Genomic DNA, 24,242 nt, shown 5'->3' on the forward strand with positions numbered 1-24,242 from the left:
TTTTCTACCTTTTTACTTGCTTCATTCACAGCTTGACTGATATCTGGTCTTGACCTGGTTGACAAATACAATAATCCACCAACTAGTTCTCTGTATGGGAAATTTGACGTAGCCACCTTAGATTCATTTTCCTTTCCCACAATGCATGGAGTATCTGCAGCTTTGGAATCATACATATTATATTTTCTAAGTAATTTTTCTGTATAATTCTGCTGATGCAACAAGATGCCTTGTTCTGATCTTTTTATTTCAAAACCTATATAGTTTTGAGGTTGTTCATATGTTTTTAAGATAAATTCTTTTTCCAATTGATGCAAGATCTGTAATAACTTTTCCTTGTCTTTTGATATGGCCAAACCGTCATCAACATATATAGCCAATATTATAGTTTTGTCTTCATTAAAAAACACACACTGATCCGACTTTGAAGCTCTCAGTCCAAGTTTCCTTAAAGTTTCTGTAAATCTTTTATTCCATGTCATTGGTGCCTGTTTTAGCCCATATAGTCCTTTCTTTAAATGACAAATTTTATTAGGCTGTCTTTCATATCCTTCAGGAATATACATAAATATGTCTTCCTTTAACTCGCCATACAAAAATGCTGTTTTCACATCAAAAGTTATCATTTCATATTCCTTTGAAGCAGCAATTGCTATTAATGATTTTATTGCTGATTGACTTACTACTGGACTATATATTTCTTGATAGTCAATGCTTTGCTGTTCGAAGCCTCTTGCTACAAGTCTTGCTTTGTAAGTACCATTTTCTTTTATACAAAATACCCATTTACTTGACAATATCTTGTGTCCTTTTGCTCTTCCTACATCAACTATTTCCCATGTATTGTTACTTTCCAATGATTCCTTCTCCGAATTTATGGCCTTCTCCCAATTATTCTTTTCAGCAGACTTCATGACTTCATCATACGTAAGTAATACATAATCTTGCAGGTAAGCTGGTTTTTTCCGTTGTCGTTTTGTATTTATAGTTTCTATAGTTTCTATCTCTGCAGTATTACTTTCTTTATTTTCATCATTTTCTACTTCATCAATAATATCTGGGATGTTATCTTCTATTACATTACTTTGTTGTTCTAACTCTTCTATTTCATAATAACTGTCATCACTTTCTTCTTCTTGATTTATTTCTTCTTCATTATTACCTGGTATTATTTCTGTTATCACCGAACTTCCTGTTTCTTCATATTTTTCTCCAATTTTCTTATTATTATTAATTATAACAATATCCCTTGCTATTTCAATTCTTCTTTCTTCTTTATTCCACAATCTATATCCATTATTAGTATATCCAATCATGATTAACTTTTTGCTTCTTGGATCTAGTTTCTTAATATTTGAATGTAATTGTTTAGCATATACTATTGAACCAAACTTGCATATATTAGATATATTAGGCCTTTTACCATGCCACATCTCATAAGGTGTCTTATTCTTCAAAGATTCACTTGGTAATCTATTTATAATATAAGTAGAACAGTATACAGCTTCACCCCACATTTCTTTATCTAACCCTGAATCAAATAGTAATGCTCTGGTTTTATCTAATAATGTTCGATTTAGTCTTTCTGCTTTACCATTTAGTTGTGGTGAGTATGGTACTGTATAATCTAGTTTTATTCCCTTTTCAGTACACCATTTTTTAAAATCATTGCTTGTGTATTCACCTCCATTATCGCATCTTATGGTAGATACCTTTTCTGTTCTCTCTCTTTCTGTTTCTTCTATATAATGTTTTAAATTTTCTTTAACTTCATTTTTATATTTAAGCAAGTATATTTTTGTAAAATGAGTATAATCATCCATGACGGTTAAAACATAACTATAGCCATCATACGTTTTGTTTTCGAACGGTCCACATACATCAGTATGTAATAATTGAAGTGGTCTACTGGCTCTGTTTCTTACTGTGTTAAATGGAAGTCTTGTTTGTTTAGCTTGTGTACAGATTTCACATTCGTCTATTTGCCTTAATCCATTTATTTTTATTCCATCTGCCACATCTGGTAATATATCTAGTATTTTCTTTCCTGGATGTCCAAGTCTTTGATGCCATTCTAAGGCAGTGCCATTTTCTTTCATTAACAGTGTTTTTTCTTGCATATTATTATCATCCAAATTAATTTTATATGTATAAACCGTTTTCTTTTTTTCCTGTTAATATTAATTCTGACTCCTTATATATTTTTACATTATCTTTGGTAAATATAACCACTCCTTGATTGTTTGTAACTGCATTAACCGATAATAAATTTTGTGATAAGTCAGGAACAAGCAGGGTATTATTAAGAGTACATTTTTTTCCAATGACTTTACCAGTCCCTTTCACCTCTATTGTTTCTTCATTTGCAGTCAAAACAGATGATGGTTTGCATTCAAAAAATTTTAGTATGTCTACATTTTTGGTCATGTGTGCAGTACACCCAGAGTCTACAACAAATTCTTTCAGTTTTGGTTCTTGAATTTCACCGTTTGTAAAAAATGCCTTTTCTATTCTTTTGTTACTTTTTTCTTCATTCTCATTCTTATTCTTATTTTTGAAAAAACAATTTTCTTCTCTGTGATTAATTTTTTTACAGATTGAGCACTGTTTATTTTTAAACTTACAGTCTTTATCTTCATGGTTGTCCCTTTTGCAGATACTACAGGCTCTACAGTCTTTCTTCATGTGCCCTGTTTTGTTACATTTGAAACATTTTATTGCATTAAACTTTTTCTTTGATGTAGATGAAGATGTAGCTTGAAATGCTAGCTGCTTGTCACTTTCTTTTGCTTTCAACATTCGATTTTCTTCAGCCAGAAGTCTGTTTGTTAAATTTTGAAGGGTTTTCTTATCGTCTGCCATGCATTCCCAAGAAGTTATAAAATAGTTTAAATTATTTGGTAAACAGCTTAGTATTTTGGATATGACCATTTCATCATCTATTTTTGTTCCTAGCTGATTTATACGAAATTGTAAATTTTCTATTTCACTTATTAATTGGGAAAGCGATTGACTCTCTTGTTTCTTATATGTGAAAAACTCTTGTAATAATGCATCTTTGTTTCTTTGCTCAGAACCTTCGAATATTTCACATAATTTTACGTACATTTCACGTGCACTGTTACAATTAATTATGTGACCTTTTAGTTTCTTATCAATACTGCTTATGATAATTCTTTGCACCTGAGCATCTTTGATACTGAAGTCACTTTTCTTGTCATCTTCTTTTGTTTGTGCAATTGTTTTTGCAAGATTTGCCGCTTTTAAGTGTATATTGAATTCAAATTTCCACAATAAAAATGTTTCCGCATCTTTTAATTTTTCTATCTGTATTATCTCAGGTTTTTCCATTTTTTAGTTTTTCACCGTTTTTTATTTTCTTCCTTGTTATTACTGTTTTTTAGTTTTTTTTTTCACTTGTTTTTTATGTTGGGTTTTTCATTACCCAATCCCGGTTTTTAATTTTTTCTTCTCGGGCGTTCTGGGCCCATAACCTATTGTAGGTATTCAAACTTCTGGTATTCTTGAAAGCCTTTATTAATAGTTAAAGAAATACAATCACATTTTGTTAGGAATTATAACATTGTTCTCACTAGTTTTTACATCATGACAATTCACACCACCACAGTCATTCTTTTTCATAGACTAACAACCCTACATTTTTTAAATGTCATAGACTATAAATTCCTAACACAGACAAGACTACGTGGAGTCGGTTTTGCAGCGATTCGTTTTCGTCACTAACTTCAATTTTTAATTGTGTGTAATTTGAGTCTTAAAAATTAAGTACAATTTTTGATTTTATAAAAAATTAAACCGTCACTTATTTTTGCACGTCAAAGAGCTGTGACACCGGGAGTTGCAAAGAACATTGTCTTTTTTGACGTTCTACCAATCAGCGCGCAAGATGCATTCCGTTCTACGCCAGTTGACAATTTGACCGCTCTACATCGCTCTCGATCTTACAAAAAGACTGACCAATCAGGGAGAGCTTTCGGACAGTTGACAATTTGACAATTTCTCATCGATAGATTATAATATAGCGAAAAATAATGCGTTAAATTGCAATCAGGTGTTACGGTTTACAATAATTCGACAGTTTACAATCTCTCGAGATAGATTGTAATCTAACGATGTTTGTAATCTTACGGTGACATATATACTCAACTACGAAAAAAGTTAAGAGGCTTAAATCGGTCCCGTTTGCCTACAATATGTGAATCTCTTTTTAAAAAGAGGTATGTTTGATATATTTTTCTCTGTTATAAAAGTTACCTAATCATGTTTCTACGTCTAACAAAATAAGGTTTATATCATGAACTTTCAGGTAACCAAGTTGTATTTTGATCCGTTTTGTATTTACTGAGAAAAATTGAGATCATTGGCGCCAAAATTTCCAATTCGTCCTCTTAACTTTTCACATCTTAAAAAAATGAGAATTTAGAAAACGCGTCCAAGGTATGTTTGTGGAATGGTGATTGTTATTAAAAAATGGGTTAATTCTGAAATGCAAGATCAAAAAAAGCAGAGCATATCAACTATTTCCCGTCTACTATAATTTCAATAGATTATTTACGTATTCTATGTCAACCTCCTAAAATTTGACCAGTATGTAAATCAAAATGTAGATAATTTTAATAATCTATTGATTTTTTGAAATTCTAAATTGACTGGGCTAGCTTCCGTAACATATAAGTTCTAAAATACTATAAGTGACTTACGAAGAGGTCTTACATTTGCAAAATCGTATATTAAATACATAAGCTTCTTAAGGTCTATTCAAACCTGAGCGATATTCGCTGCCGCTGTGGGTAGAAGTGCATACCGCGCAGGTTTCGCTCAGGTATTTATAATAGTATCAAGTACCGCGGCTAGAGCGACCTGAGCGATATTCGCTGCCGCTGTGGGTAGAAGTGCATACCGCGCAGGTTTCACTCAGGTATTTAGTATCAAGTACCGCGGCTAGAGCGACCTGAGCGATATTCGCTGCCGCTGGGGGTAGAAGTGCATACCGCGCAGGTTTCGCTCAGGTATTCAGTATCAAGTACCGCGGCTAGAGCGACCAGAGCGATATTCGCTGCCGCTGTGGTAGCGATATTCGCTGTGGGTACATACCGCGCGGGAGCAGCGGCATGCATCCCGCCCCTCACTCCGCAAGCGGGGTTAACGTGACAACAGTACGCACGATATTCCTTAGCGAAAGACGCGTTTGCAACATGGCGTCATCGAAACGAACGTATAATGATTCATTTATTGAGATGGTGAAGTGCAATCCAGTTTTATACGATACTAGCTTCTGCCAGCGGATTCACCCGCATCCCGTGGGAACTACTTCCCGTACCGGGATAAAAAGTAGCCTATAGCCTTCCTCGATAAATGGGCTATCTAACACTGAAACAAATTTTCAAATCGGACCAGTAGTGAGATTAGCGCGTTCAAACAAACAAACTCTTCAGCTTTATATAGTATAGATGTCACTTACGGGTTATAAAAATATATTTATCTATACTTCTCTTTCTATCTATCTTTACGTGAATAAAACTTACAAGTGTAGAGGAGGCCTCACACTTTTGAGTAGGATAATGTTAGGTAGAAATAAAACACAAAATTGCTATGTCAACTTAACACTTAATGTTATATCTATAAAGACAATTATCGTGTGGACACAATAACACGTCAGTAATGGAAAAGAAGTAAAATGTCGTAATATAAAAATATGTGAATATAAATGTGGTCAGCTTCAGTCGCTGTAGTCCTCCAGGCTGAGAGTCATTACGTCACTCACTAGGCAGTCGGCCGGCTGGAAACAAAACAAATACATTATTAGAAACGAGTGGTTTCACTCGCATAGCGCTCTGCACGAACTCGGAAAAAAGTAGCCTATAGCCTTCCTCAATAGATGGGCTATTCAAAATATTTCAAATCGGACTAATAGTTCCTGATATTATCGCGTTCAAAAAAACAAACTCTTCAGCTTTATAATATGAGCATAGATTAATGACATTCACGAAAGTATCTCGTACATAATTTATAATCATCGGCACGGATATTGAGCCCTGACCTTCACCTGCGCAGAAGTGATTGATTGATTTATTGCCTAAGTGTACAGTTCGCAAACCGATCCCCACTCTTTCGCCGAGAGCTCATTATCCATGCCGATAACTATACATTGTAGATGATGCACCAGTATAAAACTTCAAGCGTTGGACCTTAGCCATAAGCATATATTTTTAGAAATGTGCACTAGAAGTAAAAGCCGACGCTAACCTAATTGGCTATCATTTATGCTAACTTGACTAGGCTACATTAGGCTCACCTCAGAGCAGATGCCGACGAGAGCGTCTGCGCAGCCGTAGAACTCCTCCTTGAGCGAGATGACGATGGTCTGCAGGCTGCCCTTCTTGCTGCGGATGTAGGACGCCACCTTGCCGATGTTGGTGTTGTCCAGCGCCGCGTCTATCTCGTCCAGCAGGAAGAACGGTGCCGGCTGGTAGCTGAGGGGACAAGGAAATCAGTTAATGAATATTTACAGTTTGCTTTTTTAACAAGCTTATATTAGCTTCACTTGTAACTAGTATGTAAGAAAATCTTGGAATCTTAATTTATCCCACTTCCCGGTCTTCAATTAGGATGAAATTTTGCACACACTAGGATCTGATGACAATACATGGCTGCAAGCTATGTATGTACAGACCTGTGTATAGCGAAGAGCAGCGCCAGGGCGGCCACGGTCTTCTCCCCGCCGGAGAGGTTGGACATGGGCTGCAAGCTATGTATGTACAGACCTGTGTATAGCGAAGAGCAGCGCCAGGGCGGCCACGGTCTTCTCCCCGCCGGAGAGGTTGGACATGGGCTGCAAGCTATGTATGTACAGACCTGTGTATAGCGAAGAGCAGCGCCAGGGCGGCCACGGTCTTCTCCCCGCCGGAGAGGTTGGACATGGGCTGCAAGCTATGTATGTACAGACCTGTGTATAGCGAAGAGCAGCGCCAGGGCGGCCACGGTCTTCTCCCCGCCGGAGAGGTTGGACATGGGCTGCAAGCTATGTATGTACAGACCTGTGTATAGCGAAGAGCAGCGCCAGGGCGGCCACGGTCTTCTCCCCGCCGGAGAGGTTGGACATGGGCTGCAAGCTATGTATGTACAGACCTGTGTATAGCGAAGAGCAGCGCCAGGGCGGCCACGGTCTTCTCCCCGCCGGAGAGGTTGGACATGGGCTGCAAGCTATGTATGTACAGACCTGTGTATAGCGAAGAGCAGCGCCAGGGCGGCCACGGTCTTCTCCCCGCCGGAGAGGTTGGACATGGGCTGGAAGCGCTTGCCGGGCGCCACGCAGTTGTAGTTGATGCCGTCCAGGTACGGCTCCTCCGGGTTCTCCGGGCCCAGGAACGCCTGCGCCGACTGGTTCATTGCCAGCGCCTGCAAACCGGAGACAGTTACATTATACATTTAGACTAAACTCTAATAATTGCGTCCAAGTTCGATTTCGACCACGGCGGTTGTTCTCATATAAGGAGATCAACCGGCTGCGCAGGACAAATTATGGTACATGAACATTCGCACACACACAAGTGCATCTCACTATTCCTTCACTCTCATGGCGCGATGGGACGACAATCCGACACCACCGGAGAGAGATCACAAGCAGGACCGACAGTATCGTGCTCTCCGATGCACGGGTGTATTATGTCAATCACCAACTTCCAGACTCCGGGTTGCTTTGTGAAAGTTTCTGAAATCCACAAAGCGATTTCGGCCCGACTCGGGAATCAAACCTGAGACTCCGTGCTGAGCAGCCGCGCTTGCGACAGCTACACCAACGATGCAGTTACAATTCTCTATTTAGGTGCAAATGGCTTGCTTCTTATTATGCTGAGGGCAGTAATCGGTGGTCCCTGCGTGATGTTTGAGCAGAATCTTAAGCATAAGTGTATGCTTACCTTGTAGATAGCATCTATTTCGTTAGCCACGTGTTCGAAACACTCTATGAACTTGTCGTGGCGCTCTTTCTTCACCTGAAACAATGTACCATGAAATAAATACGCGTAAATTCAATATTACTACATACAGATATTAAATATAAACGTTGTTACCTTTTCGAAAGCTAGCTTAGCTTTGTGAGCTCGCTTCCTGGCGGCGACGAACGCTTCATTTGTCGCGTTCACCTTCTCACGCACCTCGTTCAGTTTTTGCATTGCCTGAGATAGAAACAAATGTGCAAATTCAAAAATACAGTTTGTGGATAATAAACAGAGTATAACCCCATACAATAATACCGTCAACTTTTACCCCAGACACGATTACGAATCTCAATTACTTGGATATTAGCAATACATGTATGATTTTTTTTTACATCAAAAAGGAACATATATGTTTAACATATAGTGAAAGGACAAATACTTTTAACTTCCAAGTAAAAAGCTACTAATATGAGATAAGGTATAATTCTGTTTATATAAATGAGAGGATTATTATCATACCCTCATGTTAGGCGCCTGTATCTTGTCCACAGTGTTCTGTAAGGAGTTGATATGCTTCTGCAACTTATCAGCCTTGCGCTTGATTTCATCTGGCTCCTCTAACTCCTTCAGGTTTTCTGACAGGGAGCTGTAGTCCACCCGGATCCTGGGAAATTCACAATTATACATATTTAAAGCTAGTTAAGAATGATAAATGAGGACACCTTCGATGGAGTGTAATGTGTTGCAGAAAGTTACGACGTGAATGTCTGCTAAGTGGAGACGCACTTACTACTGTGACTACGTAACTTCGTTAACCACGACCAATCTGTTATTAATAACTCCTGGTAGTATTTGTTAGTTACCTGGATTCCTTCCTGTACTGTTGTGTTGTAGACATGGAGGACTGCTCGGACTCGCCCTCCGCCGTGTCCTCCAAGTTGCCCTCCAGCAGAGGAATTATTATGTCGTCGATCTGGAATTTTTTTTTTGTTCGTAGACTGTTATTTATTTACAGTTTCAGTTATATTCTTTTTAGGTAGGTACAACACCATTGTATATCTTTTTTGGGAACTATATTTTTTTTATTCTCAAGAAGAAATCCTCCCATTGATAGTAGTAAGTGCCGTACCTTGCACTGTCGCAGTATGTTGTGCCGGTCGCTGCGCTTGCTCTCGATGCGGGACTCGATGCTGGCGATCTGCTTCTGCACCGTCTGGATCTCCTTCTGAATGCTCGTCAGGTCTTTGCGCGCCTGAAAGTCAGTTATTGCATACGCTTACATCCTACTTCCTACTAATAATTATAAATGTGTAAGCTTATAGAAATGTATGGGTTTGTTATTCTTTTACGCTGAAACGGTTCGACCGATTTGGTTGATATTTGTTATGCAGATGGGTGATACTCTGGACACACACATAGGTTTTTTTATTAACCCACGACGCGGGCGAAGCCGCGGATTTTCGATGTAGAAACATTGAAATAGACCGGAAGGGAATCTCAGAATTTCACTGCTAAATGATATATTAACTAATTGAAGTAAGTTCGTCGGCCTGGTTTTGAACTTAAATTTAAGTTTTCGGTGAATTGATATGGCGTGATAATCATGTTTTTAGAGGAAGGAGATTTCGAGATTCTTAATTAATCTCGGATAGAATTTCACTGCTCAAAAGATACACTTATTAACGAGACACACATACACAATATAGAAGCCGACCTTGTTAACAAGCTCGTCGGCCTGGTCCTGGCGGGCGCGGGCGGCGGCGCGGTCGGCCTTGAGCGCGTCGGCGCGGCGCAGGTCGGCGTCGATGTCCTGGCGCTGCTTGGCCTCGGCCTGGCGCCCGCCCTCCAGCTCGTCCTCCGCGTCCTGCACGCAGCGCTCCCAGCGCGTCACGTTCTCTGGCAAAAGGGAGACAGGTCATATTAAAAAACGAAATAACTACATATTATTATTTTTTACGGTGGAAATAAATGTTTTATTTACCTCGAAATCTGTACATTGTATTTAAAAATAAATTAAATCTATATTTACATATTTTTTCTTTTTTTATGTTTTGGTCACGTGCGTGTAATAGATTATTTTTCATTACTACGATGGTCACGGGATATTTGGAAATCAGGGCTGTTAGGACAGAATTCATATTGTTGCTTGCCTAGCCTTGCGCTTCCATTTATTCACGTTTAATGTAGCGAAACGCGTTTTTTTTATTAAACTATAAATGTACCTATTGCCTTTAAATTGGTAAGTGAAAGGCCATATTTACGGAGACGCGGGGCGTCTCGCGTCGCGTGTGGCGTGGCGTCTCGCGGCGCGTCGGACGTTTTTTCTGTTTACGATGTGGCGGCGCGTGAAGCGGCACGCATCATCGCACGCGTAAACATAAACTTTGTAGCGACATGAAACGCATACAACCTTTTCGACTCGCAACCTTCAATAGTCATGAAGAAAAATACAATGAAGTTCAAATGTCAAATTCAAAATTTTAAATTTTCAAAAGCTGATTTTCGCTGTCGCAGGCGTACACATATAAATAGGGCGCCGCCCGTTGAAATAAATCAGTCGACATAAATTTCTTGTGTATAATTCATCTCCTAAAACTTATAGCAATATACGACCATGTTCATAGAGAAGCGGGCGGGAAGCGTGGAGTTGCCCGCAGCGGCGCCCGCGGCGAGTCCTCTAGCGTGTAGCGCAGCACGCGGCGGCATCGCGGCGGCGCACGCTCGCCTCGATCTAATCGACTGGTTTTATGTTGGCGAGAGATGGGAGCCATTTTATAATATATAGTAGTCTTTGATGGGAGCGCACGTGTCGCAACTTGCAGCATTTCTATATAAGTGGCGCGATTTCTAAATAAGACTGACAGAAGATTCCGCCTCGGCCATAGCTTCATCGAGAATTGCCGCTGCGTGCGCCGCCGCGATAAACGCCGCGTGGGATGCGTCGGTGCCCGGTCCGCGGTCCGCGGGCTCGGCCGCACAAAACGCTCTAATTCAAACAAACGCGTCTAAAATCGCTTCTCCGTAAACGCACTCATACAACGCCATATATTTGAATTCAGTGCGGGCCGCGCCGCTCAACGCAACGCGCGACGCCCCGCATCTCCGTAAATAAGGCCTAAGTCAACTCTGAAATAACGTTTAAATTTAGACAATGGCAGGCGTTTAAAGGATTTTGGGCACTGAAGTTTAACATAAAAAAAGTCTGATCTGCGCCTAAACTGATCGTCCTGCACTCTGGCCTGTCGCAGCCGGCCTGGTTCGCTTCCCAAAGCCATCAGTAGTTGTATCTATGAAATAAATATGTAATATGACTTACTCTGCGTATCGCGCGAGCGTTCGAACTCTAGATTAGAAGTGATGCGGTCGATGTGCGCGTCGAACTCCATGCGGCGCTTGGCGCGCTCCTGCTGCGCGCGCAGCTCGCGCTCCTCGTACTGCCTGCAGCACGCACGTCATGAGTCTTAGTGCCGCAGCAGGCGGTCACATCGCTGCGGCTGTCCGCGTGCCCGAACATGGCCGCTAGTCGCGTAATGCACGCACTTACATATATTAAACTTATGAATTTTGCTTTACCCATAATACTACCTATGTTCTTGTTTTTTACCTCCTAATTCCTCTACGAACTCTAATTCTTCTTCTCTTCTATTAACCACGTTCGTAAAGAACAACAAAATTCCTCACAAGGAAATTCGACTATCTTCTGAAGTAGAGAGTTATAGATAGGCAGCGCCATATACACGCAGTTGTTCGTAGTTGTTGTACATGGATATATCTTTTTTATTTAACGCAAAAGACAATCAGAAAACTGTTCAAGGAAACAAACACTTTAAACAATAAGTAGTTTTATTATGTACTGGCATTAAATGACCAATATTGCCGTGCCCTAACATGGTCCACAATTGTACTTGGCTATTGTAACACCTTTTCAAACTTGTGGAACGCAAATAAATGATGAATATGAATATATACCGTATATTAGCGACGCCGATGTCGCGACAGAAGCCGCGGAAGACGACGTCCTCGACGTTGTTCATGTTCTCCTTGATCTCCTGGATCTTCAGGTCCCGCGCGTGGATCGTGCGCTCGATGTCCTCCACTTGCGGCTGTGAACACATACTTTATATACAACACTTGCCACAATACTACATAAACCCCTATACCAAATAAAATATTTCGAACTTTGAAAAAAAGATTGCTTAAAATTAGAAATAATTGATTGCTTGGCAAATTAGTTATTTCCATTCCAAGTTGAAGTTGCCAAACTTAGTAAAACTTTTGAGAATTACAATTGTTTTGAAAGACAGTAGAAGAAGAACCCACACTGGTAAATAATTCTATAAAAGTCTAAATACCTGTCTTGTCTCTTTATACTTACACCAAACATTTCAATTCTCATTTCGAACTCAGCGAGTTCAGCGTCCAATGCCTTGATTTGTTTCAACTGCAAATAAAAATGACAAATTAAAAATGTTTTCCTCAATACATATTATTATATTTCTGATTAATAACTAATTACCGTAGTATCTCTGTCAGTAATGGCGTACTTGAGGCGGGACTCGAGGCCTCGTATCTGTGAGTCCACAGTGGTCAGCTCGGACTCCTTGCGAGATTTCTTCATAGATTCACGTAGCTCCTCCGTTAGTTTTTCCTGAACAAAATTGATTGCATCATCGACTGTCTAGATGTCATTATTATTGGCTTTGTTTATCTAATAACAGATTTTTAATATTAAATAGAACATTTAAAAAAGAAACACGAGAATATCGGCCACAGGGTCCAAGGTTAGCACTCCCGATACAGAAACTTCCTCACAATACACGGCGTATCATGGAGTACTGCCTTCTGAATCAATCCCTTGAACCTTATTATTGGCTTTCGAAAGTACTACCCGTGCCGATAAAGAATGGGATTAGAAATCGCGACAGCTGTATTTACCTCTCGCTCATACACTATAGCACATGAGCGAGAGGTAAATACAGCTGTCGCGATTTCTAATCCCATTCTTTATTGGTACGGGTTGTACGGAGAGACTTACCTTCTTAGATTTAAGTTGAGAAAGATGCTTTTCGTCCCAGCGCTTAGCTTTGCGCGCCAAGTCAAGCGAACCCCCGGAGATGATACCAGACTTCTGGTAGAATGTACCGTCTAACGCCAGCGCCTATGAACAAAAGTCATACAAATATGTTACACAGGATATAACGTACCTCAGAGCCTATTTAAAGATGATGGCATACTATTTTTTAATTTACTAGCAGCCTTACACCACTAACAGTAAATTACTCATGTTTAGAGTGCTCTCGAACCAACCAAGCAGTCTTGCCAAGGGGTATTGGGTTGCCTGGGTAACTGGGTTGAGAAAGTCAGATAAGGCAGTCGCTCCTTGTAAAACACTGATACTCAGCTGCATCTAGTACGGAACGGTACGGGTACGGTAGAACGGAAGCCGACCTCAACACAGTTGGAAAAGGGCGGCAGAGAAAAAAGAAGGCTTTTAATGAACATAGTTGAAGTTTGTTACTGACATCGTATCGGCTGTTCTTGCTGCGGTCGAGGTCGTAGGCGACGCGGGAGGCGTCCTCGGGCGTCTCGCAGACCAGCGCGTTGTTGGTGACGAACAGCACGGCGCGGTGGATGGCGGGCGGCTCGTAGCGGAGCACGTCGAATAGCAGCTTCACGTTCTTCGGCTCCTTTATGTCTCTGGAAGGAACAGTATCCTCATTATCTCAGGCCTAACGCATGCGCAGAAGTGTTTTATTAATACAACTGACCTCAGGACAGTCGAAGCTTTTCGACAAGATTTAGAGACGAACAAAAACAATTGCAAGTTATTTGGCGCGAAATGTACATAAGACTTATAGTGATGAATTGTGATTGTCGATAGCTGCGGAAATTTCAGCACCGCACAAGTCTCTATCGAATCGAAGGTATTCTCATAGTCAACTAAGCTGGCTTTTTATTTTATTAAAATAAAATTATTTCAATGAACGACAAACAAAAATACATAAAAAAATAATTCTGTGCCTCACCTCAGTCGCTCCCGCAGTGGCTTGGCCTGAATGTAGTCCAGAGGTAGAAACGTTTCTGGCTCCAACATCCTCTCTTTCAGCACCTGAAGAAAACACAGATTGCTAAATGATGAATTTTTAAACATTAATAATAATGGCGTCAAAGCATTTGTCGCTCTTGGCAGTGGTTAGGGAACCTAACCCCTGCGGAAGAATCTGGATTCCCGCGGCCCCGCGCACACGTGCAAGGAGGACACAAGGGGGTTTTAGCCGGTAGGAGTCCGGCATACCCCTCCGCCTTTCCCCAGGCGGAGGAAGTCCATGAGGATTTCCCCCTCCCAAAAAAAAAAAAAAAAGGGAACCTAACCTACATACATATTTATAAAAGAAGTTTAGAATGTATAGGTACCACATTCGAAACAATGATTTTGATTGAATGTACTTGTAATAATGTACAAATATGTCGTGTTACCTGTATGCAGCGCCTGGCAGTCTTCTCGGTGTCGACGACGATGGCCTCCATGTACTTGCCGAGCACCTTGGTGATGGCCACGTTGTACCGCTTGTGCGTCGGCTGGCACATGTTGATCATGCGGTCGTACTGCACACAATTTATATTAATTAGTATATTATTGTGTGAAAAGCTAACTTTTGCGTGTAGTGTGTATATGTGTCTAAAGCTGAGTTTGATATTTAACAATAACAATAACCAAACTATAACTAGTCGTATACATGTCCCTCATTAGTCAAATCGGCGTTTGACAACAGAAAATGGTTAGATTATCGTTATAGTTAAATAGTGCCACTTACCACTTTATGTTGTTAGCGGGTGAGGGGGAAGGGTATGTCCACATGCGCGTAATTGTGCTCGGAATTTAATTGAGAGAGAGAGAACTATACATATTGTATGTAGCTACAAATGTAAAATTTAATGGTTTCCGTAGATTCTTTCCAAGAGAAATTTCGACTTTACCGACTCAGTGAACAATGTTAAACCAGTATTAGAGTTCTGACCACGCCCGGAATGTCCCGCTTGAAGCTCTCGACGATCTCCTGCTTCTTGCGGCGCCGCGCCTCCTCGTGCTTGTCCACGCGCGCGTCGCCCAGCGCCGCCGCCACCTCCTCCAGCTGCGCCTGCAGCTCCGCCGCCCGCCCGCGGCACTCGCCCACGTCCGCCTGACAACAGAGACATGTTACACGTCATATAGATATCAATTAAATAACAGCCTTATATTGAAGAAGCCAAAATGAAAGAAAAAAAAACTAAAAATATAACAAAGCTTCTGTTGGCTGGCAATTCAATCAGGAAGCCGTGAAACCGCTGTTTTACCAGGTTCCCGAGAAAACCTACTCCGTACAGGTACACAATAAAACGCAGAACTATATGGTGGTCTGTTCGCCACATTTCAAACATGTGTATGTTGGCATTTTTTTTTTCAGATACTGTTTCACAAAGTTTCGCCTTTTAGTGTAATGTGATTAATAGAGGGACATCATCATTAGCCGTAAAGTCTAAGAACCCCTTTCTTGCCAGGAAAGTACAATGGAAAAGTTAAACATGCCGTGATCGTACCTGTAGTTCAGCTCGGAGCCGCCTCTGCTCCTCCAGCGCCTGCTCAGAGCTCTTGATGTGCTCGTTCAGCTTGTCCACGCGCTTCATCGCCTCGTTTCTCTCGTGACCCTAGGAAGAAACATTTTTAATTTATTTATTCCCAAATATGCCTAGAAAAAATAAAAAGTCGTGGTGGCCTAGTGGGCAAAGAACCAACCTCTCGAGTGTGAGGGCGCGGGTTCGATTCCGTACCAATGCAACTTTTCTAAATTTGTATGTACTTTGTAAGTATATCTTAGACACCAATGACTGTGTTTCGGATGGCACGTTAAACTGTAGGTCCCGGCTGTCATTGAACATCCTTGGCAGTTGTTACGGGTAGTCAGAAGCCATTAAGTCTAACACCAGTTTAACCAAGGGGTATTGGGTTGCCCAGGTAACTGGGTTGAGGAGGTCAGATAGGCAGTCGCTTCTTGTAAAGCACTGGTACTCAGCTGAATCCGGTTAGACTGGAAGCCAACCCCAACATAGTTGGGAAAAGGCTCGGAGGATGGATTCCCAAATATGCCTAAATCTGCTAGTTTATCATATTATCGGATACTCTCATGGATAGCCAAAATTTTCAAAGAGTCTTGTCTCAGGTATAGAAAAAATCGTTATGACATTATAATGTCACTATACATTGAAAACGATTATCATCTACAGCTTTTTTTCCAGGCTGTACCATCATGTTATGTAATCGAGTACTTGTCCAAGAGTATCCATAGAATTTCACGGCAATTCTTCTTCATGGGATCGAGCCGTTAGCGAGATTTCACAGGACCCCGCAGTCCTAATTGCACTAAAACCATTTGACTTTGATTTCCATATTTACCTTCTGTCGATGCTTGTTCTCGATCTCCCCCTTACGCCTGAGTTCGTTGTCGAGTCGGTCCTGGTCGGCCTTCTGCTCGCGGTTGACGGAGTCCAGCTCCTGCAGGTACCGCGCCGCCTGACGAGACGCCTCCATCTTTAACTCCTCGTACTCGCGGATCTAGATCAAAATTCATTTATTCAAACTTGACTGCAAATCAGCACTTTTCGACCTTCTAAAAAAATTACAAAACACACCAGTTCCTATGTGTTTTTGCTGGGAAGAAGAAGTGGCGCAACAAACTCCCCAGCAAGGAGATAAGAAATTAAGTTATAAAAGTAACACTTTAAGGGTTGACTTGTAATAGTAGTATCTTCTTTCTGGTATTCAAAAAAACAGAAGAAGTAATGTCATAATTCTATTCCTACATCATTTGACTACATAAGGTTGGTGTTAAAAACATAAAATATTGGAGTAAAAATATCTTCGACTTAAGATATACAAAGTTTCGCAATTTCTTTTCATATTTTGGACTATCACTAACCTGTGCCTCTTCTAAGTGCACATCAGCCCTTCCAGAAGTAGCAGCCCCGACCGCAGACCTCTCCCAGGTGGCCTTCTCCTCTTCAACCTGGCGCAGTTCCTCCTCCAGCTTGCGGATATCCGCCTGATGAGCCTCGTGAGCCTTGCGAGCCTGTTCCAGGGTCTTCAGAGCGCTCTCTAGCTTCTTCTGTGTGTGGCTGACCCGTTCCTTAGCTTTTATGAAGGTAGGACGCTTTTTGGAGATTTCTGCTTCCTGTTGATGGAAAAATATTGGCAATATTAAGAGTCAACACTTTTAATCACGGGTTTTCGAGTAACTGAATAATATAATACAGTTCATAATTTTCTCTTTTTATTAACATTTAACTTTCAAGAAAATAACTTGTCTGTTATTGCATGATTTAACATTATTTTAAGACCAAGACTAAATACAGGAGACTTGGTGTCTCAGGAAAAAGGACCGCAAAAAGATCCATGCCTTTGAAATGTGGTGCTGGAGAAAGCTGCTACGCATTCCTTGGACAGCTATGAGGACCAATGTCTCCATCCTCGAAGAGCTGAAGGTTGCCAAGCGTCTGCTGACTACGTGCCCGGAAAGGATCCGGAGTTTCTTTGGGCACATAATGCGATCTCCATTGCATAGCCTGGAGAGACTCATCATTCTCGGACAAATGGAGGGGAAGCGCGCTAGAGGAAGAGCACCAGCTAGATGGGTGGACCACCTCAAAGAGGTGACTGGAGGCCAGATACAGGGAGCGGTACTTTATGGACTGAACCGGACCGAGTGGAGAAGATTGACATACAGTCACGATCCTCAGCATTGAGGGAACAACCAGAAAGAGAGAAATACAGGAATTAATTTTATTAAGTGCACAAACTTTGTCAACTTATAGTTAAATAAGTTTTATAGATACATATATTTTTATTTTGTTGTGTTTTAGTACAAAAAAGAAGGCTATTCATAAAAGTTCCGACAAAAAAATGACGAAACGACAGAATGAGACAATAGGCATGATGACAAATTTTTAAATTCCTTTGTATGATGTAGGTATACGTCTATTTTATATGAAAACTTATTAATTTTAAGAAAATGCGAAGTTTTTTTATCAAATAATTGCATTTTTCTCTGTCCACTTTGAATCCGGCGCGAAAACGCTTGTCAGTGTCATGTCGTCACTTGTGACGTCACGACTGAAATTACAAGACGCAAGTAAACAACGCTCGTGCAATAATTAAGTTTTTTGTGTTATTAAATATGAATTCGAAAGTGCATAGGTGTTGTGGGGTCCCCCAGTGTAAGAACACATCCAAAACAACTCCTGATAAGTTATTTGTGTACGTTCCTCACAATAAAAAAATACGAAACAAGTCGCTTAAACTTGCAAGGCGAGATTCAAAAGCAATATTGCCCAGGGTACAACTTTATTTTTGTGAAGATCACTTTGATGTTAGTTATTAAATAGTTCTCTAGATTCTAACATAGAAGTTTTTTTAATTAAACTAGTATACTTACATGGAAGTTTTAACATTTCTAAATTCAGCTGAACAAAAATCTTTATTTGATGCCAAAAACTGTCCCAGCATTATGATATCAATTCTAGGCAAATTAGCGCTGCTTGCCTTGATAAATCCGGGCTCCATAACTCGTGTTATAAACAATTAATTAATTAAAAACAAGGATCGCAGTGGAAGTTCACAATAACGAAATGTGACGTTCGCGCGCTTTCGCGCGAGTTGTTTTGAGAGATGACGTCACGAGCTCTGATTGGTGTTCAAGATATCATGGCGGATTGCCTTATTTCGTAATTTTATTTTATAAAAATACATATTAATCACATTATTAATAAAGAAAACAATGCGCGTTTTATATTCCAAGCTTCAAGTTTAATTTAATAAATATATTATTTTAATGATTTTTGATTACTGTCATCATGCCTATTATTACTGATGAAGCAGATTTGTTCTGTTAATGATTCTGGACCACCAGTTTTTTTATTGCACTGCTTAAAATTCATTCCTGTATAAAAAGTAGCCCTATATCAGATTTAGTCATTGTAACTTACCACTTCTCTGATCTCCTGCTCAATCTTAGCAGTCTCTCTCTGGACCGTACCAGCTTCCTTCTTCTTCTCCTTCAAGCTTTCCTCAAGCTTCTGGCGCTTCTTCTCCACTTTAGCCAGCTCCGACTGCTTGTGCTGCAGGTCCTCCTCCATAGACTGGATCTCCTTCTCATTGTGGTACAAGTGGTACAGCTGGAGCTCGATTTTTTGTTCTTGCTGTTAGAAATACCAAAAGAATAATTAATTTAGAATAAAGTAACCAATGTAAGAACACTATAACAGTTACGAATAGTAACAGTTAAGAACATATAATTAACTGTTAAATAACTTAGTACTGACCAATTCCTCCTTAAGCCTGGTGTACTTCTCAGCCTCCTCCTTCTCAAACTTGGCCTCTTTCCTCTCGGCGGCCACTCCCTTTTTCTTCTGGTAAGAGAACTGCGCCTCTTCGTCGGCGCGGTTCACTTCTGCGCGGCAGTGTTCATACTGCTCTTTCAGAACTCCTGACCTGGAGACAACGTGTTTAGAGTTAACAAGTAACTAACTTAGTTGTATAAAGTGAAGATGGTAGTGTTTTAGTCATATTAGATCATGATAGGTGGTAGGCTTATATATTCATGTTGATTATAGTCAAAGGCAAATGGGTTTAGAGAAAGAAGGTTAATTGAACAAGCACTTTTTCATGACAAAAAAAAATATTCCAGCCAAATTAAGAACCTTATACTTTTTTGGGAAGTTGGTTAAAAATATAGAGCAAACTACCAAAAAACCCCACTCACTGCTCCCTAGTGCTATGGTTGAATTAGTGGTATGTTAAGTTATGGTTAACCAAGCAGGTGCCTTTTTGTGATTGCAAGCTACAGTTGATATACAAAGTTAAGATTCTATTAATTATATTAATTCTTTGAAAATCATAAAGAATACTAACCCACTGATCTCCTCAAAGAGTGCAGTCCTTTCCTTGGGGTTCTTCATGGCGATGCTCTCGACAGCTCCTTGGAACACCAAGAAGTTCTTGGCTTTCACATTGATGCCAAGCTTCTCAAGCTCGCTCAGGTAGTGTGATGTGGGTACAGACTGAGAGACACATGACATGAATAAAAATGGAGTAGTGTTTGATGTGTGACGGATAGGAGTGGAAGCCGAAAACATATTGCACCAATACCAAATAAAATTGGGAATGGGGCAAGAAGTTTTATTACCTTTAAGATTGTAAAGTAGCATACAGTAGGCCTGTCATAATTTAACCAAATAAAGCATATAACACATAAAAGATGTGTTATTATTATCTGATAATTAGAAATAATTAAATGTAAGTTACTGCCAAGAGATGTTTATCCCCCAAACTAATGAGAAAGCTATATAGCTTTCATCATGTATTTAATACAGTTCATTTAGTGTGGTAACATACCTGTCCATCAATCTTATGTTCAGAAGACTGGCCATTAACTGATCTCTGGAATTGCTTCTCAGTCATGTCTTCAAGAATAAATGTGGCTGTCACTGATGCACTAAAATTTACAAAAGATATAAGTTTACAAACCTCAAAAAAACATTAAGTGTAAGACATGTAATCATAAGACTACCTTTACACTTGCAAGCTTTACTCACTTACTTACATAGTTATCATATCATATCATTTATTGCATTCCATAATGCACATTTGGTGGAAAATATAATATAATAGAGGTAGTCACAATTATGTTATTAACTTAAAATAAATTTGCAAGTGTAAAACCTCATCATAAGTAGCTTAAAGTAATTTCCTACAACTTACCGAAGTTACTTATGTATAAATTACGGAAGCCACTTAAAAATGTAGTCAGGTAAGGAATTAAATAAATATGAACCTGTAAATAAAGACTGTTTCGGCGTATTGTTCTCTATGTACTTACTAATCCTTAAAGTAAATAAAGTAGATATTTTTACCTCCTAGACACAGGCTTGTTGATGGATGCTCCGTGTATCAGGTCACTCAGACGCTTGACTCGGAGCAGGGAGGTCTTCTCACCCATCACAAAACTCACGGCGTCCATGAAGTTGGACTTGCCTGTAATATGGACTCATGTTTTGAGAAGCATATAGAGGAGCAAGCGAGGGAGGTTTGCAAAATCAAGAGTAGAATTCAATTATATGGAAACGCGAGTGATTAGGACTTAAGTATACTCGATTTAAACACGTTTCAAATAAAGGTTGTAAAATAGGAAAGTCAAAAAGAGAATAGCTTACCCGATCCGTTAGGGCCTACCACAGCCGTGAAGGATTTCAGAGGGCCTATACGATGGTGTCCACGATAGGACTTGAAGTTTTCCATATCAATAAATTTAAGAAACGCCGGCATTTTTGCTGCTGTGTAATCACTTTATACTACCATTCAAAAATACAAAAGATAATTTAATCACGTAAATAAAATAATAGCGCCAAACATCGTCACATCAACAACAATGGCTGCTGTCAAACAAATGTCAGCCATTAAAATTTAAGAGAGGGGAAAAATCGAAAAAAAAATATAACATAATATTATTATAGTTGATTTTTTTCTACGACATTTGAGAAACGAAAAAGCTTTAAAATCTCTTTTGCAAAGTGGTTGGCTGGGTTTCAAATGTTTTTCGTAGTTATATAGAATAGTGCTTGTTTTCACCCTATTGTAAGAACCAAGAAGTAGAAGCAGTTTACTTGACTTGAAACGCGCTTGCAACTAAACGTCAACTTAAATGTCAGTATTTATTTATTGACTTTCGTTCGTATTCCTTCATTACATTTGAAATATAATTCTTAGCTCGGATATGGATGCACTTGTAATTTAAATTCCATGACAAGTGAAACGATGTCAGGTGACCGCAGCCCCAGCAATATTGTTGATTTCTCAGATCCCGAAGAAGCAGTGCTCATGGATCCCATAGACCACGATCGCTGCCGATACCCTTACTGTATTGTTTGGACCCCTATTCCTGTGCTAACGTGAGTCTTCTCAGCTATTTATATCCTTTAAGTACCATACAGATTGTAATATTACCATAATTCCAAACCATTCATTAGGTACCTCTAAAATGTAATAGGTACACAGGTATTAATCAAAACACCAAACAATTACAGTAAGCATGTTTTATTTAATTTAAGTAGTTTTTTCCACAACATTAACAAAATTTTGGTAGTTATAACAAGATCAAAACCATGCTGCTGTTCGGATTAATTTCTCAGCATTGCAGGAACTAATTTTCTATTTAAAAAATGTCCTTGATTTATATTCATAAACCGGTCAGTCAAATCATGATAAGTACATGCAATTATTTATGGGTTAAAGTTATTGTTTTTAAAATGGAATGCTCCAAAAGACGGCATGCTATCTCTCGGATTTGCTGCCATTTCCAAAGTGTTTACCTGTTCTACAGGCAAAGTACCTCATACTAACAGAGTTACTTTATTTATGACATGACCAACATTGATTAGCATGTTACAAAAAGTTTTACAATGCAATTTAAAAAAACAATTAGTAACACTATTAATTTTGAAACCACTTTTCCTTTTAACTGAGCACAATAACAACTTGTTTATGTGTAATTACAGTAAAGAATAATAAGGAAAACTGTTTTCAGATGGATTTTCCCCTTCCTTGGACACATGGGCATTTGTACATCTTCAGGAGTTATCAGGGACTTTGCTGGCCCTTACTTTGTGTCTGAAGATTTGATGGCGTTCGGGAATCCCACAAAGTACTGGCAGTTGTCTCCTCAGAAGGCTAATAATGGTCAGGCCGGGTGGGATGCTGCTGTTGCTGAAGCTTCTGAGATATATAAAAAAAGAATGGTACAGAATATTTCAAATTATACTTCATACTTATTTTTTTATAACTATAAAGATAAATTAACTATTGATTATGTTCTATTTGTAGCACATATTGTTCTACGACAACTGCCACTCGCATGTAGCAACTGCTCTCAACATCATGAGCTATGGAGGCTGCAAGAACTGGAACATGGTCAAACTTGCTTTCTATATGATTCCATACTCCAAATACGTCAGGTAATTGTGCCACTTCTATATGAAATGATAAGCCATGCATTTTTATTAATTTTTAATATTTTTTAATTTGTTTCACTCTTATGTTTCAGTTTTGGAGCATTCCTGAAGACTTGGATACCATTCCTGATAATAGTAGCGTTAATAGTGGGTTTGGCGGCAATTATATAGACTAGTGTTTTATAAGTAAATATTATAATTATCTTCTATTGTGGACTCTTCTGTGGACCATGTGTGATTGTAATGTTGGTGCTGGCTGTCTGGAGGCGTTGAGTCATGGTCTGTGATGTGTGCAATGCTTCACATGTATTCAATCAGATCATCTTACCAGTTATGAGAAATAGTGTAATGTTGATCTTTATGTATTGATAAGCTATTCTTCTGTTATTCTATACCCTCAATTACTTTATTATTTCTGCTCTGTAAAAGCACCTGTGGTACATTATTCAAGTATTAATATTATTTTATTTACATAAATCTAAATTATGTCTTATTTTGTTTTATCAAACTAGAAGTCAAAGAGGTTTGATACTATGTAGCAAGAAAGTATTGTTATCTTTGAAACTAGATGTTTTTGAGTGGATTAAAATAAAATATTTTTTATTTGGTCTTTATATTTTTTTATTTACAACTTCAGTAGTATTTCTTATAGACACATTCTTATAGACATTTCAATTTATATACAGTAGATTTTGTAGGTCTTCCACTGTTTTTATGTGTGTATGTTACTGTTACTGTTACAGCCTTTTTATCGTCCCACTGCTGGGCACAGGCCTCCTCTCACATGGAGAAGGATTGAGCATTAATCACATGTGTGTATGTATTTTACATATTTTTTTAATTACTGTGGTTTCATAGTTGACCAATTTTATTGATATTGCACAAGGTATTGTACAATTATTTTTATCAGTGGTCAGATGTTCAGTGGTTGTGCATACATTATCAACAAAATTGTTTTAACTGTTCTTTTTTAAGTGTATTCCTTGTCACTTATTATAGTTCGGCCATTCAGAGAATGCGTTCCTGACACGTCGCGATTGAACTGACGACGTAACTTTGCAATGGCGTTGCAGTTACGATAAAAATATTTTTGCTGGTTGTTTACCGTTTTAACAATTGAGGAGCATTAAAACAACATTATTATATCAATAATCAATGAATGTAGTTACGTCGTCAGTTCAATCGCGACGTGTCAGGAACGCATTCTCTGAATGGCCGAACTATAGTTATCACTACATATCCAAT

At 39.3% G+C, this 24,242-nt stretch overlaps 2 protein-coding genes across 3 annotated transcripts; one reads left to right on the forward strand and one right to left on the reverse strand.

Annotated features, from left to right (window-relative positions):
* Window positions 1-5,608: 5,608 nt before the first annotated feature.
* Window positions 5,609-21,438, reverse strand: LOC124637330 (structural maintenance of chromosomes protein 1A). 2 transcript variants are annotated; one of them, XM_047173694.1, is made up of 27 exons: window positions 21,204-21,438; window positions 20,904-21,024; window positions 20,386-20,485; window positions 19,903-20,051; window positions 19,314-19,482; window positions 18,978-19,190; window positions 16,916-17,167; window positions 16,393-16,551; window positions 15,540-15,647; window positions 14,981-15,142; window positions 14,439-14,567; window positions 13,988-14,070; window positions 13,484-13,658; window positions 12,997-13,119; window positions 12,478-12,609; window positions 12,337-12,402; window positions 11,931-12,064; window positions 11,278-11,399; window positions 9,676-9,857; window positions 9,091-9,213; window positions 8,825-8,934; window positions 8,481-8,625; window positions 8,094-8,198; window positions 7,941-8,015; window positions 7,241-7,419; window positions 6,317-6,494; window positions 5,609-5,800 (listed from the first exon to the last, which is right to left on the reverse strand). In XM_047173694.1, exons 1-27 carry the CDS (start codon window positions 21,313-21,315, stop codon window positions 5,741-5,743), a joined length of 3,666 nt encoding a protein of 1,221 aa, XP_047029650.1. In that variant the 5' UTR covers window positions 21,316-21,438; the 3' UTR covers window positions 5,609-5,740. The 2 variants fall into 2 exon arrangements, with proteins under 2 accessions (XP_047029650.1, XP_047029651.1); XM_047173695.1 differs by lacking the exons at window positions 5,609-5,800; window positions 6,317-6,494 and adding an exon at window positions 6,796-7,212 and having other exon boundaries at window positions 7,304-7,419.
* A 243-nt stretch (window positions 21,439-21,681) lies between these two features.
* LOC124637331 (transmembrane protein 222) lies at window positions 21,682-23,607 on the forward strand. Its single transcript, XM_047173696.1, has 4 exons — window positions 21,682-21,938; window positions 22,574-22,784; window positions 22,870-23,000; window positions 23,090-23,607. Exons 1-4 carry the CDS (start codon window positions 21,790-21,792, stop codon window positions 23,166-23,168), a joined length of 570 nt encoding a protein of 189 aa, XP_047029652.1. The 5' UTR covers window positions 21,682-21,789; the 3' UTR covers window positions 23,169-23,607.
* The last annotated feature ends 635 nt before the right edge of the window (window positions 23,608-24,242 follow it).

This window comes from Helicoverpa zea, chromosome 16 (genome assembly GCF_022581195.2).
Source record: "Helicoverpa zea isolate HzStark_Cry1AcR chromosome 16, ilHelZeax1.1, whole genome shotgun sequence".
NCBI classification, from domain to species: domain Eukaryota; kingdom Metazoa; phylum Arthropoda; class Insecta; order Lepidoptera; family Noctuidae; genus Helicoverpa; species Helicoverpa zea.